Genomic DNA, 17,348 nt, shown 5'->3' on the forward strand with positions numbered 1-17,348 from the left:
GAGCATAGTGATATCTAAGAGGAATCATTTATATTTTCTTTACCTTTTATTCACAGAGCAAAGATAATCTGTAGTCATTCTAGTTTTATCAGTCTATGTGATTTTTAAAGGGATAAATGAGAAACATTTTCTTTTTTAAGAGTAGACCTTCAATTATACTTTTTATTGTCATAATTGCAGAATAAGACTAGTTTTTTCTCTGATATGAATTTTTTATTGAATTACAGAAAGCAGTTTTTTTTTAAATAAATTCTTTCATTGATTCTTTTCCTGAAATTTTCCTTCTGTTGTTAGCTGTCCACTCAATAGATGGTGCTCTTTTCTCAGAGACACTTTCTTATTTTATTGCTTATCAAAGTATCAGGGAAAATAGCTTTACTTTTTAACAAACATTAATTAAAGAAATCAGGCATATAAATAGGACAAGTCAATTACAAGCAATTTGCAGCACTTTGCTAAGGAAAGCATAACGGGAACAGTGATTATTTGTTAAAGGATTCAAGTACTCCACTGAAACCTGCGAAATACTTGCTGAATAGGTGAAGCAAACACTGTTAACTAAATATGAAAATGACACATTGGCTGCATACCTACAACCCCCGATGGGAAGAAACAAGCCTTACTAAGGAACTATGTTAAACAGCTAAAAATATTTGTTTACTTCTTAAAAAGTGAATATTTAGTATTCCACATTCACATGATGTGTTTGATATACATATCAAGACCAACACAAACAACATCAATCTCATTCAATATTGAAAATTTGCTCACCCCTTGTCTAATGAAGCTGGAACATCTGGGAAACAGACAGTAAACCATAAATTCTTTTGAAATAATTTTACTAAAGACACATTTTCTTTTTCCCAGAGTGCCTATGACAACTTCCTATGTAACAGTTTCTAATGGAGAATTATGATGGGTCACTCTTCATCTGTTCCAATGTGTGGAGACACTGAAAAACAATTCTGTTCTCCTGAACCACCCTACCCACTCAAGATGCAGCTTGCAATTGCTGTAGCAGAACCACAGCTGTCAACTGCAAAGGGTGGAGGTAACAAAGTGACATTACCAGGGAGAGATACCAGGAAAACTTCCTCTGCCTCATGTGGCCTTAGGGTGGAAGCAGGAATAGGTACACGTGAAGATCAGGGGTGGGGCTGTCTACAGAGAAGTCCTCCTGTACCAGCAAAAGTAGGAAAGTTGCCACCTGAGTGGACTCAGCCTCCCAATTCGGAAAAAAATACACCTAAACGTCCTCCCCCATTCTTCACAACTTATGATGCCATAGCTCTTGCAAAGGGAGCCACCGTAGGACTCTGTGCCAAGAGTTTTCTTGTCTCTGTACAAGGGAGAGCTTCAACATGAAGCATTTTCCCCCAACTCTCACCCCCAGAGCTTTATGCCTTTTATCAAAACAGCTTCTCTGTTCCTGAATTTTTGGATTTTTTCTTTACCAGTGGAAGAAAAAAAATAGAAAAAGTAGCTCCCCATCCACAAACACACACAGCAACTGCTCCATCTGGGGTCGCCCCCAACCACACGCTTAGTCTTGGGATGCAAGGGCCTTTTGGGAGCCCTTTTAGCCGCTGAACTCCCCGTTCACAGCCCTGGCGCCCTCCTTACCTGATGATCACGTACATGACCAGGAAGTTTCCGAAGAGACCCACCACGCACACGATGGAGTAGATGGCCATGATAGTGACGGCTGTGACCATGGAGGGACTGCCGGTCGGGGGGCACAGGCCGTCGCGTCCGCCCAGTTCGGTGCGGTTCGGTCCACACGGGTCGGACAGGTTGCTATCGAAGTGGGACAAATTGACCCAGGACCCGGGGCTGGGTGCTGGGGAGCAACTGGAGGAGTGCGCAAAGGGATCAGTGCAATTGCTTGCGCTCGCTGGGACGGCGCTGCTGTCCATGGTGCTGACGGCGCTGGGGAGCGGGAGGCCAGCTAGTCCGGAGCCTTGGGACTCGGACTCTGGGCGCTTCAGCCACTGGCTCTGGCCACGGCGGCCGCAGCTCTTTGCGGTTTCTTACCGGGACCAGCCTCGCGGAGCCAAAAGCAGCGTCAGGCAAAAGGCGACAGCGGAGCTTCTGACATTATCCTCTGCTGGTGGCCCCTCCCACCTTCGTAGTACACAGAGGCTCATCCCAACCCCGCACCACAGGGCTGAGGAGGGCAAGGCAGGCGGTGCGGGCTCCGCAGGCTGGAGGGGAGGAGGAGGGGGGAGGTGGATTTTGCGCAAAGCAATCGGAGGAGTTGGTCCTCACCCTTCGCGCTCTTGAGAGCAAACACCTCGAGGGCGGGCGGAGCTGGAAGGGAGCTGGAGGGGAGGGGTGGCCAGAGAGGAACAGAGCTACTTTTGATAGCAGGGAAGCATAAACGAGGGGGCTGATAGATCTCCATTTTTCCAGCGCCGGTTTCTCTTTTTAATCTACGAGGAAAGACACTGGCACGATATAACTCTAACAGCCCTTGAGCCCCAATGCCCTTCCATCTCTATGGCCCACCACAATTATTGGAGGTAGGGGGCACAAGATCCTCTTTCCTCTACATCGCCTCATCCGACAGAAGACAATCATGTCTTTGAAATTTCCAACTCTACAAACCTGTCTGTACCCAGAGAGATCCTTTATTTATTTATTTATTTATTTATTTATTTACATAGAAAGGATCTCTATGAAAATAAATAAATAAATAAATAAACTTTGTGGAAGAAACCTGCTCCCTTTATTTTTCATTGTTTCAGTTTCTCTAAGAATAGATGTTCCATTTGCATCCTTCCATAGAATTAGGTAGATTGTGACATGCAAAAAAGTCAACTGAAGATATTACTGATCCACATCTGAGGTCTCCAAGACCCTTTCAGAATGATTATACATTCCATCTGCGAACATACCAGATAGGCGTATACTTTTCAGAAGAAGGCTGTTAAACCCAACAAATTTTGTTTTATTTCATTCTGTTTTCTAGTGTAGACATTCCAGGAGGAAGTACATAAACTTCTGCGATTGGAGTAGCCCACAAAATGTTCTCGAGGAACAATGATACATTAAAAAAATTTGTATTCACTTTTAAGTCCGTGAGCTCTTCCAATTAAAAAAATTTGTAAATACAGTAAGAATGTTATTTGTAAAAAAAAAAAACACTAATTCTGCAGTAATTCTCATTTCTGTGCATGAAAATATCTTTTAGCCATAAACACTGGAAATAAATATTCCCAATTGCTGATGGAATAACTGCAGTGTTTTGTGAGCAGGGAAGAGGGAAACCTGAAATCAGCTTTTAATTCCAATATTACTTTTAGGCCATCTGTCTTGAAAACAGATAACTCAAAGGTAAGCTGTATTAATCATAGGAGATATTGCCAATGTTCAGTGTTATTTTTTATACTTTATTATTAAAGGGTGTAATTTCAGCAATAAGTTCTTTTCTGAAGACTAGTAAAAATGCCTAAAAACATTATAGACTTTGATTTAATGTGTCACCTCATTTGCGCTGAGCTCTGCTATTCATTCTGTCCCTTGAGGATCCATAAAACCAACCCATATAAACTTCAAAGGAGGACAAGTAGGCATGTGGAACTGAAATCCTGATATGGGAGGCAAATCATGTTGTGAATGAGCTTTGTCACTTTTTAGCTGTATGAATCTGGGAATGTTACTTTACCTCATGGAGAGACAGTTTTCTCCTCAGAGTAAGAATTTGAACTTTATGCTTCAACCATATATTCACAACCAAGATTGGTGTTTTCCTTCTGTTGTTCTTTCTCATATGTGACTGATGAAACACCTATATCAACAAGATACCCTCAGACTGAAGGTAAAGGATGGAAAAAGATATTCCATGCTAACAGAAAACAAAAAAGAGCTGGTATAGCCACCCTAATAGCAGATAAATAAACTTTACTAGGAAAACTGTTAAAAGAGATTAATAAGGGCACTACATAATGATTAAGGGATCAATTCAACAGGAGGATGTGACTATAATAAATGTATATGCACCTAATTACAGGGCACCTGGCTATTTAAATGAAATGTTAATGGATCTAAAGGGAGACATAGACTCCAATACAATAGTAATAGGGAACTTCAATACTCCACTTTCAACACTGGACAGATCAACCAGACAGAACATCAGCAAGGAAACAACAGAGTTAATCTACACTATAGACAAAATGGACCTAATTGATACCTACAGAACTTTTCATCCTACAGTTGCAAAATACACAATCTTCTTACCATTGCATGGAACTTTCTCTAGGATAGACCATGCAATGTTCTAAATAAATGCTAGGCCATAAAACAAGTCTTAGCAAATTAAAAAAAAATCAGAAAACATACTATGCATCTTCTCTAACCACAATGGAATGAAGCTGGAAATCAACAACTCAAGAATCTCTAGAACATTTGCAAAGACAAGGAGACTGAACAACATGCTCCTGAATGAACAGTGGGTCATTGAAGAAATCAAAAGAGAAATAAAAAAATTTCTGGAAATAAGTGAAGTTGATCTGTACCCCCATGTTTATTGCAGCTCAATTTACAACAGCTAAGGTATGGAATCAATCCAAATGTCCATCAAATGAAGACTGGATAAAAAATTATGGGATATGTATACCATGAAATACTAGAGTGGTAAAAAAAATGAAACCCTGTCATTCACAATAAAATGGATGAAACTGGAAAACATCATACTTAATGAAATAAGCCAGTCCCCAAAGGACAAATACCATATGTTCTCCTTCATCTGTGATAACTAGTAGAGCACCTAAAAGATAATCTATAGAAGTGAAATCAACACTTTAAGCCCTTGTCTTGACTGTTTAAGAAGCTTTTTTTCATACTATTTGTTGAACTCTTTACTTAGTATAGAGTTGAACATATGTGTGTAAAGTTAATTGAAAATGGATTTTAGTAAAAAATAAGGATAGGAATAGGAGAGGGAGGAGGAAGAAGGGTGAGAGTGTGGGTGGGAGGGTTGGTATGTTGGGAAGAATCACTATATTCCTAAAGTTGTACTAATGCAATGCATGAAGTTTGTATTTCTTAAATAAAAAGTTTCTGGAAAAAATTATCATTTCTTTATTTGGTGCAGAATTTTCTGGACAATATTGGGTGTCCTCCATTAAACTGTATTGACACTTATATTGCAGTATCTCCTATCCAGTCAATTTATATTTTGAGAAAACACAGAACAAATTTTATTTCTCTTTCAATAATATCCACTAAGACAGTCTTGAGAAACCAAGAGGTAGTGACATTAACTTTTTATTCTTATAACAGCTCTTCTCTGGGTTTGTTATAAAAACAATAAATCAGTAGTACTCAATGCATGGTTTAAAAAGACCTCATATTCTAGCTTAACTTATGTCTTAACTTCTTCTATAATTATACAGTGGTCTGAAAACTATTATGAAAGCTCAAGTGTCCCATCAAAATAAAATAGACTGTAAATAAATCAATCTATTATAATTCTAATTATCAATGTAGTTTTAGTATTGGTATAAATCTCACATCATACAAATTTTTCAGAAAAACAATTGTTTCAAAACAATGCTTTTAATCATAGCATGGATGTATCCCAGGAGAGTGCTAAAAGTCACCCGTTGCTTGAATTTCAAAACATGTTGGCTTTAGTAATTCATATAATTGCCATCATCCTATACTTATGTTAATAGCTTGGTCCTGATTTTTTGAGTGGGTGTTAATGGAACACATGATTAACAGCTATTAATGAGGAAGAACAGAGACATAAATACTATGCGTGAAACAATTTCGTGATGTGGTGCTCAGAACAAAGGGAACATCCAAGGTTAAATTGGCAGAACACTTCATGGATTTGTTTGTAGATATTTTCTATGTCATCCAGCATCTAAATGTGTATAGTTAATGGAATTAAAATACAATATTATCATTGGTCACCGGATTATTGCATAAAAATCTACTAAATTGGGGAGCCAGCATTGTGGCGTAATGGGCTAAGCCACCACCTGTGGTGCTGACATCCTAAGTGGGCACTGGTTTGATCCCTGGCTGCTTCACTTTTGATTGAGCTCTCTGCTATGGCCTGGGAAAGCAGAGAAGATGGCTCAAGTCCTTGGGCCCCTGCACCCACGTGGGAGACCAGGAAGAAGCTCCTGGCTTGTGGCATCGGATCAGCTCAGCTCTAGCTCTTGCAGCCATTTGGGGAGTTAACCAGCAGATGGAAGACTTATCTTTCTCTCTCCCTCTGCTTCTGCCTCTCTGTAACTCTGCCTTTCAAATAAATAAATAAATAAATCTTTAAAAAATCTAAAATGGAATAAATTCTCTTTATTTATATGGTATATACATGAATAAATAAATAAAATGTAAAATCTTCACATCAACTTCATCTGATAGAGTAGGCAAAAACCCTGGACTTTAAATAAAATAGAAGCTCAAAATTCAAGCCCTATTGTTTACTTTCTATGACTTAGTTAAACCATGAGTGCTGGTTAATATGGTCAATAATGTTTTGGTCAATGATAGAGCACACACTCAGTGATAGTGGTACCATGAGACTGTAATGAACCTGTAAAATTCCTATTGCCTAGTGTTATTGTAGCCACCATGATGTCATGTTGTGATGCATTATTCACATGGTTGTGGTGGTGCTGGTGTAAAAAACCTACTCTGCTGCCAGTCATACAAAAGAATAGCCCAAACATTGTGTACTCTACATAATACTTAACAATATTGAACTATGTTATTGATTTGTATATTTACATACTATATTTTTATTATTATTTCAGTGTGTACACATCTTTCTAAAAACTTGACTCTAAAAGGGTAAAAACAGTGTACTGTGTTATGCTGCCAGCAACCTCATAATCTTGTGTTAGTCTTCTTATTATATTAAGAGGTCACTTCTAATGACCACCCTATACCATCTATGCTTGTGTGAGTACATCCTATGACGTTCAGACAATGAAGAAACCACCTCCCAATGCATTTCTCACATCATATCTCTGCTGTTCAGTATGCATGACTATACAATAAAAATAGAATAAAATTCAAAGGAGTTCTGCAGTTCTACATATATATAATTATTTTGCATATTGTCTCATTTTACCTTTTTTTAAACTTTTATTTAATAAAATTAAATTTCAAAAGTACAACTTTTGGATTATAGCAGCTTTTCCCCCCATAACCTCCCTCCCATCTGCAACCATCCTATCTCCTACTCTTTCTCGCATCCCATTCTTCATCAAGAATATTTTATTTTTTTAATAAGATTTTATTTATTTATTTGAGAGAGAGAGTTACAGACAGTGAGAGGGAGAAAGAGAGAGAATGCCCCAAAGACCGCAATGGTAGGAGCTGTGCCAATCCGAAGCCAGGAGTCGGATGCTTCTTCCTGGTCTCCCACATGGGTGCAGGGACCCAAGCACTTGGGCCATCTTCTACTGTTTTCCCAGGCCACAGCAGAGAGCTGGACTGGAAGAGGAGCAGCCAGGACTAGAATCAGCACCCATATGGGATGCTGGCGCTGCAGAGGATTAACCTACTGAGCCACAGCGCCAGCCCCCAAGATTCATTTTCAATTATCTTAATATACAGAAGATCAGCTTGGTATATACTAAGTAAAGATTTCAACAGTTTGCACCCACACAGATACACAAATTATAATGTACTGTTTGAGTAGAGTAGTAGTTTTACCATTAATTCACATAGTACAACACATTTTTTAAAATTTTTTTTATTTTTTGACAGGCAGGGTGGACAGCGAGAGAAAGAGACAGAGAGAAAGGTCTTCCTTTGCCATTGGTTCACCCTCCAATGGCTGCTGCGGCCGGCGCACCGCGCTGATCCGATGACAGGAGCCAGGTACTTATCCTGGTCTCCCATGGGATGCAGGGCTCAAGGACTTGGGCCATCCTCTACTGCACTCCTTGGCCACAGCAGAGAGCTGGTCTGGAAGAGGGGCAACCGGGACAGAATTCGGTGCCCCGACCAGGACTAGAACCCGGTGTGCCGGCTCCGCAAGGCGGAGGATTAGCCTAGTGAGCTGCGGCACCGGCCAAGTACAACACATTAAGGACAGATATCCTACATGGGGAGCAAGTATACAGTGATTCCCATTGTTTGGAAATGAATAAGAATTCTTGGAAATATTTTACTGTACTTAATGGCACAAGATTAACCTTAAAGGGCTTGATTCTCCCAAAAGACTGAAGGTGGTGTCTCTGGGTCCAACTTATCAGTATTCTCAATAATTCATCTAACTGGAATTCAAGATGGTGGGATAGAGAGGGAGCTTACTGCTCTAGTCTAGGGGAAGACAGAAAAAAGTGGAGAGAGTGCAATCTCAGGGTAGTGAGGAAGAAAACTATAGTGGAAAATCTGTGCAAGTTAGATGGAAGCTTGGATCTATGTGAAAGGTGTGGACATGCAGTATGAACACGGACACAACACAGGATCCCAGCAGCTGAGAGCCTCCTCAGCAGCTTTGGAGAGTGAAGTGAGACCAGACCGCGGCAGGAGATTCACCATGCCCAACTTGGATGTCACCTTGGACACTCCTCTCACCCTGATGCACCAAATAGAGCTCCTTGTTCACACTCAGCACTCGCCTCTGGGTATTCACTGAAAGAGCAGGCACTCCACTAAGTAGAAACAGAGGCACAGTCCAAAGATAAAAGCCATCAGAGTGGGAAACAAACAAAAACCCAAAGCAACCATATCTCCATCAATGTCTAAAAATAAATGCAGAAATTGGCCGGCGCTGCAGCTCACTAGGCTAATCCTCTGCCTTGTGGCGCCGGCACACCGCGTTCTAGTCCCAGTCGGGGCGCCGGATTCTGTCCCGGTTGCCCCTCTTCCAGGCCAGCTCTCTGCTGTGGCCAGGGAGTGCAGTGGAGGATGGCCCAAGTCCTTGGGCCCTGCACCCCATGGGAGACCAGGATAAGTACCTGGCTCCTGCCATCGGATCAGCGCAGTGCACCGGCTGCAGCGTGCCGGCCGCGGCAGCCATTGGAGGGTGAACCAAAGGCAAAAGGAAGGCCTTTTTCTCTGTCTCTCTCTCTCTCACTGTCCACTCCACCTGTCATTAAATAAATAAATAAATAAATGCAGAAATTTAAAAAACAAGTATAAGGAAGACAACATGACACCCACAAAGGAACATAACAACATGTCAGTACTAGAATGTAAAGATGAAAAGACAGAAGAAATGCTGGAAATGGAATTCAAAAAATTGATTGTAGGATACTCAGTAGTAATAAGAAGAAAATCCTCAAATTGAAGAAATCCATACATGTCATTAAATGTCTGATATAGAAGCGGACAGTTGGAGTCTCATATTTGCTTCTGCATTGAATCTGTTATAACATGTTAGGTTGAAGTATATGAAGAAAACATGGACAGACCCAGACAAAAGGTTGGAAAAGGATGAAGCATTTTGGTCTATTTTATATACACAATGGAGGATATTTTCACTGATGCTAAACTCAGCAAGTTCTAATTTATTAAACGTTGATTGGAATGTGGAAATTGAAGCTACATTAACGATTCTTTTGGTACTGTGATACAACTAAATCTATTGGTCTTGGGCTCATTTGGGCAGCACATATACTAAAATTGGAACAGTCTATTGGTCTGTTTCCTGATTTGAATGTATCTGTTACACATGCATGATTTTGTGAAATGCCTTGATCATTCAGAGAATACTAGTTGATTGCATCATGTTACTTTCTATGTGAAATATTTCATTATAGAAATATAATAACTACAAATCACATTTGTTAATATCACCACTTACCTTACAGGAAATATCATCCAGTAATGAGATACTGTCAATATCACAATGGAGGAAAAAGTTCTTCAAATTTGATTTTTACTTGAAAACCTGGATTTTATCATTAGTTATTAGTATTTTCAATTTTTCATGCAGCAATACACTCCTTCTTTCATTTTCAGGAAAATATCTGCCAAAGATGCAATTCTGAGTAAATGCAGCTTACATTTCAGCCATTCTTTTTCATGAAAATAATATTCTTTGGAAAAGTGATTAGTTCAGTCCACAACCACACAGGTGCTTTTCTTCAGGACAAGCATCCTTCTACGGCAGTAGAGCTTTATGTGTATCTTTTTCACATAAAAATAAAAGAGTCTTACTGAAGGATCATAATTTATTATGATTAATAATTCTTACTGATCCATCAGTGGAACTTTGTTTTTTTCCCCTCTGTGCATATGAGCCTGAAGTACATTGTGGAATGACTGACTTGACCCCTGCTAAGGTGACAGTAGATTTACCCACCACTTCTCTTGCAACATTGATGGAAACATAAATACAATGAAAAAGTTTTATGACTTCCTAAAATGATTATTTACTCAGTTTTGACCCCGTTGACCCTTGGAAAGAGTCTTACAGACCCCCAGGATCCACCAATCACCCTTTCAGAACCACAAAATTTGGCTATTATAAAAACATGCTTGCTTTCTTACTTTTGTTTTCTATCAATTCACTGAATAAGTATCACTGCTGTAGAAATCTCCCTAAACTTGTTCCTTGAGCAAATCATTCCTTTGCACCATAGTCTGATGACTCACTAGAAAATAAAAGTCATATCAATCTGCACTCTTATGTATTTTCTGCTCTGGGCCTTTGATCCTTTGTTCTTTTGTTTTCTTTCTATTCCCTCCTCCATGAAATTCCATGCTGCACAGATCACAGAAGAAGTGGTGGCTCTTTTCCAGTGCTTGAGCAGTTAACACACAGTTGCACATCTGCCCATCTGCAAAAGATCTTTACGTGTGAATACCCTCAGCTTATTCCATTTTCATTATTCAATTTTCATCTCTTACCCAAGTGCTGCCCTCAGTCTTCTCTCTGTTTCCACACAGCCTCAATCATTCCTCCACATTTTAAATTTCTGCCTTCTTCCCTAAAGACATCAGTAACTCCTAATATTTTGCCCATTATCAGTTTAGTCTTTGACTTACAGACTCTCTGTTCTTGATATTTTTAACTGCTTATCTCCACAACTTTATTTCTTCATTATCCTCCCACTCGACAATTCTTTCTGTTTATCTTAAGGATGTTTTTTTCCTGTGCTTGCATCATACATGTGAATGTTTCTCAGCATCCTCTCTACTTTCCTTTTATTTATGGTTACTTGAAAAGTAACCATAAATCATCATTGTCTTGATTTAAAGCTGTATGTGGATTGATCCAGTCACATTTCTAGCTGTTACTTTTATCTAAAGCTTCATAGTCTTGTATGTATGGTTTTGGTAGAAATTTCCACTTGAATAGTCAAAGGTACTAGGAATGCACTGCACCAAATATTGCCACTTTCCTATCAAATACATTTAATGATCCCACCATCCCAAGTTTCCCAAATCACAAACCTGGCAGTCACACTCTGCAATGTGTCATTTTATAGTGGTTTAGAGTATAAACTCAAGTATCTCATTTCTTGGTAAAATCATGTTTTTAAAATTTTTTATATGGAAGAGAAAGAGAGGGAGAGGGAGAGGTGGAGGAAGAGGGAGAGGGAGAAGGAAAGGCAGAGAGAAAGAGAAAGAGAAAGAGAAAGAGAAAGAGAGAGAGAGAGAGAGAGAGAGAGAGAGAGAGAGTTTCTATTCACCAAATGCCCAAAACAGCTGGTACTGGGCCCAGGGTGCAGCCAATGGGGCTGGAAATTTTATCCAGATCTCACACATGGTGGCAGGGATCCAATTACTTGAGCCATTACCAGTGCCTCCAAGGATCTGCAGTGGCAGGAATCTGGGGTCAGGAGCTAGAACTGAGAAGTGAACCCAGGCACAGTGTTTTGGGATGTGGGTACCTTAAATTCTAGGCTAACTACCCATTCCATACAATTAGTTTTTTTTTTAACTTTTATTTAATGAATATAAATTTCCAAAGTACAGCTTATGGATTACAATGGCTCCCCCCCCCCATAACTTCCCTCCCACCCGCAACCCTCCCCTTTCCCGCTCCCTCTCCCCTTCCATTCACATCAAGATTCATTTTCAATTCTCTTTATATACAGAAGATCACTTTAGTTTATATTAAGTAAAGATTTCAACAGTTTGCATGCACATAGAAACACAACGTGAAAAATACTGTTTGAGTACTAGTTATAGCATTAAATCAAAATGTGCAACACATTAAGGACAGAGATCCTACATGAGGAGTAAGTGCACAGTGACTCCTGTTGTTGACTTAACAAATTGACACTCTTGTTTATGGCATCAGTAATCACCCTAGGCTCTTGTCATGAGTCGCCAAGGCTTTGGAAGCCTTTTGAGTTTTTTTTTAAAGATTTATTTATTTATTTGAACAGCAGAATTACAGAGAGGCAGAGGCAGAGAGAGAGAGAGAGGTCTTCCATCCACTGGTTTACTCCCTGGATGGCTGCCACATCCAGAGCTGTGCCGACTGAATACAGGGAGCTTCTTCCTAGTCTCCCATGTGGGTGCAGGGGCCCAAGGACTTGGGCCAACTTCTACCACTTTCCCAGGCCACAGTGGAAAGCTGGATCAGAAATGGAGCAGCTAGAACTCAAACCAGTGCCCATATGAAATACCGGCACTGAAGGTGGCCGCTTTACTTGCTATGTCACAGCTCTGGCCCCACAATTAGGTTTTTAACAGTGCTGATTTATGTGTTGTTATGAGTATTAAATGAGTTTTGCTAATAAGGCATTTATAAAAGTCTTTAGTATATGTAAACCTGATGCAAATATTTGCTAAATAAGATCATAGACTGCACTCTTTCCTTTTTCATTCTACATTCTACATTCAGTCACCAGGTTGCTGACTCTGTCTTTTTAGTTCTCTCTCCCTCACGGCATCACTCTACTAGCTCAGACTTTTATTGCTCATATAAAATGATACTGTGATCTGTTAACTAATCTATTTCTCTGCACACATTCACCCTGTATCACCCTATATACTTTTGCCAAAATGAGATTTTGAAATACAAATTGAACTGTGCTTTTGCTGATCATGTTTCTTGGCTCCCCAAAGCTTGCAGGGTAAAATTGAATCTTCTGATACCTATGGCCCTTCAGGACAAACATCCTTCTAGCAACATCTTCGGCTACTTTACCCATAAGTACTGAACAATGAAGAGTTCTCTGTACATCACATGGCTTTCCTTGTCTCTGCCTTTTCGCTCATTGTCTCCAGTACATAGTCAACTTTTAATAGGCATTTGTTGGCTGACAGTAAGCCACTTCTGTTGACAATGTGTAGTGATGAAATACGATGGATCTTCAGTCGTTTAGGTCTGATGGTTAGATGCATTCTAGAAACATGGGACAAAGTATCTCAGAACTTAAATGCACTTGTGCCAAACAACTAACTGATCATTTTTCCTCTAAGCACCTTCAGTAAAATAATCATTTCAAATTATCTAAATACTTATTTTTATATTAACATGTAGAGATTACATTTTGGAAATAAAATTTAAAGAAATATAAACTACTCACAGGACTTTTGATGATATTAAACCATCATAGAAATTTTGATTTTTTATTGCTTTTGATAAAAAGGTAAGATCAGGTTCTACCGTAGAAGTAACACACACTTGGATTCTAGGTGGCTGTCTGTTATTTGAATTACATTTTGTCATCTTCATATGCATCCATTTGAGGGTAGAGAGAACTACATTATTATGACTTCACCTTAGTTTGTGTCCATTCTGTGATTCTTTTCATATTGTAACAATGAAAGAAATACATTTATTTTATGTAATTTTTCACCTTGATTCTTTTTCATCTTCATAAAAAGCTTCCTCTTTTCAGTGAAGAGATTGCAGTTTAATATAGGATGAGACCTATAACTCACATTTTCTCTTATATCTTTGGAGAAAATACTATCTTTTTTTTTTTTTTACTAAAAGTGTATTTAATGGGAAAAATGAGTGTACGTATTTGGTTGATACTATTATTCTCCTTTTTGTAAGTTAAACTTTTATATGGTTTCTCCTCAATTCCCTTGAAGAGTCTAGGCATGTAGTAAGTTTTTTTTTTCATTAACAAGCTTTTTTATTTGAAAGACAGACAGAGAGAAAGAAATAGAGAGAGATTTCACATTTGCTGGTTTAGTCCTCAAATGCATGCAACAGCTGGGACTTGGCCAGGCAAACCTGGGAGCTGGGAACTAAATCTGAGTCTTCCCCAAAGGTAGCAGGTTCCTAAGTACTGGTGCCACCACCACTGCCTACCAGGGTGCACATGATCTGGAAGCTGGATTAGAAAGTGGAGGTGGGACTCAGACCCCGGCACTCTGATACAGGATGCATACATCCCAAGTGACAACTGAACTGCTGCACTAAACACCCACTCCACAGTACAACTTTCATTTGAAGCTAGATGATAAGATGATAATAAACTGGTAAGTTCATCCTTCAAAATAATCTATTATTGGAAATTTAAATTCTTTAAAATATATTTATATTCATGTTATTTAAAGGCAGAGAGAGACAGACAGAAACAGAAAAATCTTTCATCTGCTGGTTCACTCCCCAAATGTCCCAATTGCTGGCACTTGGCCAGTCCAAAGCCAGGAGCTAGGACAGAACCTGGGTCTCTCACTTGAGTGTCAGGGACTCAGCCACTTCAGCCATTACTTGCTACCTCCTATGGTGTGTATTAGCAGGAAGTTGGAATCTGAAACAGTGCCAAGACTCAAAACCAGGTACTCTAATATGAAACGTGGGTTTCCCAAGTACTGTTCTAACTGCTGTGTCAAATGTCAATCCTTAAAAATTTAAATTCTTAAAGAGACATATGAAGCCCTGTTTTGAATATTAAAATTTTTTCTGAGCATAAAAGTCCCTGTAGCACTTCTCGTTTTCTTTCCTTAATCAAGTTTAAGAACCTCTAGAGCAACAATCAGGATTTACACTTCTTTGTAAACATATTAAAATGCATTCTTCTTAAATATAATATATAACAAGAGGGCATTCTCCTAAGGGCATAATATTTCAGGTATTCTACTATCCATTAAGGAAATAGATTTGGATATAATGTATTAGGGATATATCTTCAAATTCTCCCTAACGGGAAGCAACAGAAATATCAATGATAATTTATGTTTTTTCTAGAAATTATTTTCTGGAACTCTGCTTCCTTATAATCAACATAAACTCTACAACAGTTGTAAGTGTTTATTTCTTTATTCTACGACAGAATATATTTAATGAAATACTTATAAAACCCATTTTGAGTCATGTTTATGTATTGTGTACATAGGATTTTATATTACTTTTTTAAACTTCTATTTAATAAATATAAATTTCCAAAGTACAACTGTTGGATTATAGCGGCTTTTCCCCCCCATAACCTCCTTCCCACCCACAACCATCCCATCTCCCACTCGCTCTCCTATCCCATTCTCCATCAAGAATCATTTTCAATTATCTTTATATACAGAAGATCAATTTAGTAAATACTAAGTAAAGATTTCAACAGTTTGCACCCACACAGAAACACAAAGTATGAAGTACTGTTTGAGTACTAGTTATACCGTTAATTCACATAGTACAACACATTAAGGACAGAGATCCTACATGGGGAGTAAGTGCACAGTGACTCCTGTTGTTGATTTAAAAATTGACACTCTTATTTACCATGTCAGTAATCACCCAAGGCTCTTGTCATGAGCTGCCAAGGCTATGGAAGCCTCTTGAGTTTGCCAACTCCGATCTTATGTAGACACGGCCATAATCAAAGTGGAAGTTCTCTCTTCCCTTCAGAGAAAGGTACCTCCATCTTTGATGGCCCGTTCTTTCTGCTGGGATCTCACTCACAGAGATCTTTCATTTAAGGTTTGTGTTTTTTTTTTTTTTTTTTTTTTTTTTTGCCAGAGTGTCTTGGCATCCCATGCCTGAAATACTCTCATGGGCTTTTTAGCCAGATCTGAATGCCTTAAGGGCTGATTCTGAGATGGCATTGGTACATGCCACCTTGATGGGATTGAATTGGAATCCCCAGCACGTTTCTAACTCTACCATTAGGGGCAAGTCTGATTGAGCATGTGCCGAACTATACATCTCTTCCTTCTCTTATTCCCACTCTTATATTTAACAGGGATCACCTTTCAGTTAAATTTAAACACCTAAGAATAATTGTGTGTTAATTAAAGAGTTCAGCCAATACTATTAAGTAGAATGAAAAAATACTAAAAGGAATAAAGTAGTAAGTTGTTCCTTGATAGTCAGGACAAGGGCTGATCAAGTCATTGTTTCTCATAGTTTCCATTTCACCTCAACAGGTTTTCTTTTAGGTGCTCGGTTAGTTGTCACTGTGTATATTGCCTTTTGAAAAAGATTTGTTTACTTATTTATTTATTTGAAAGTAAGAGTTACAGAGAGAGGAAGAGACTGAGAGAGATCTTCTATCTGCTGATTTATTCCTGAACAGCGTCAACAGTCAGGGTTGGGGCAGTTTGAAGCTAGAAGTTTTATTGTGGTCTCCCATGTAGGTGGCAGGGGCTCAGGTACTTTGGCCACCTTTTGCTGCTTTTTATAGGCAGGAGCTGAATCAGAAATAGAGCAGCCAGAACATGAACTGGCACCCATGTGAAATGCCACGGTTGCAGGTAGAAGCCTCACTTGCTATGCAAAAATGCTCGTCCCTATTTTGGGTTTTTAAAAACTATTTTCAGCTTTAGAGTACGGTGAAGAATTTTTAATAATTTGATTTGTAAAATTTTTGAGGGCAATTTAAAGATTGGCTCTTGAAATAACAAGTATTTCTAGAAATGTACAGTATTAAAAATGGCCATTTGAAAGACTACATTTATTTAGATATTTGTGTTCTAGAATGCCTAGGTTTTTTTAAACAAGTTAATACACAGTACCTTAGAAAATATTGATCTCATGTATATGTAAGCATTTTAATGGCAGATTATAGCATAAGGATAGCACATCTCAATATATCATCCTGAATTTGATTTCAACAAAACCCTAGAGGAGACATAGAGACCTCTACAAGAGAAGGGATGCATAAGCTGAATCAAAAAAATGATGATACTATTAAGGAAAGTTGATATGCTGAAAAAAGTCTGTAAGAGAGAAATTATGTGTCCAGAAAGAGAGAGATGTTTAGAAAAATTATTTATTTGACACAGAGAAGCAGAGGGAGAGAAGAAGGTCAGAAACAGAAAACTCTCATCACTGGTTCATTCCCAAGATGCCCACAAGGGCAAAACCAAAACTCAGTCACTGTCTTCCACGTGAGTGGCATGGACCCAATTACTTGAGCCATCATGTGTTGCCTCCCAGGGTGCACATTTGTAGGAAGCTGGCAAAGGGAGCAAAACTGGGACACCAATACAGCTTCTCCCATTTGGAATGTCAGCATTCT

At 38.9% G+C, this 17,348-nt stretch overlaps 1 protein-coding gene across 2 annotated transcripts in view; it reads right to left on the minus strand.

Annotated features, from left to right (window-relative positions):
- Positions 1 to 2,261, minus strand: part of OPRM1 (opioid receptor mu 1) — a 78,563-nt gene extending 76,302 nt beyond the window's left edge. For both annotated transcript variants that reach the window (XM_017345438.4, XM_089332565.1), the window contains exon 1: positions 1,624 to 2,261. In XM_017345438.4, coding sequence (XP_017200927.2) covers positions 1,624 to 1,916 — 293 coding nt within the window. In that variant the 5' untranslated portion in view covers positions 1,917 to 2,261. The remainder of the gene's footprint in view (positions 1 to 1,623) is intronic.
- Positions 2,262 to 17,348: the final 15,087 nt, after the last annotated feature.

Source organism: Oryctolagus cuniculus, chromosome 5 (assembly GCF_051225735.1).
Source record: "Oryctolagus cuniculus isolate XC-2025 breed Fujian yellow rabbit chromosome 5, ASM5122573v1, whole genome shotgun sequence".
Classification (NCBI taxonomy): Eukaryota; Metazoa; Chordata; class Mammalia; order Lagomorpha; family Leporidae; genus Oryctolagus; species Oryctolagus cuniculus.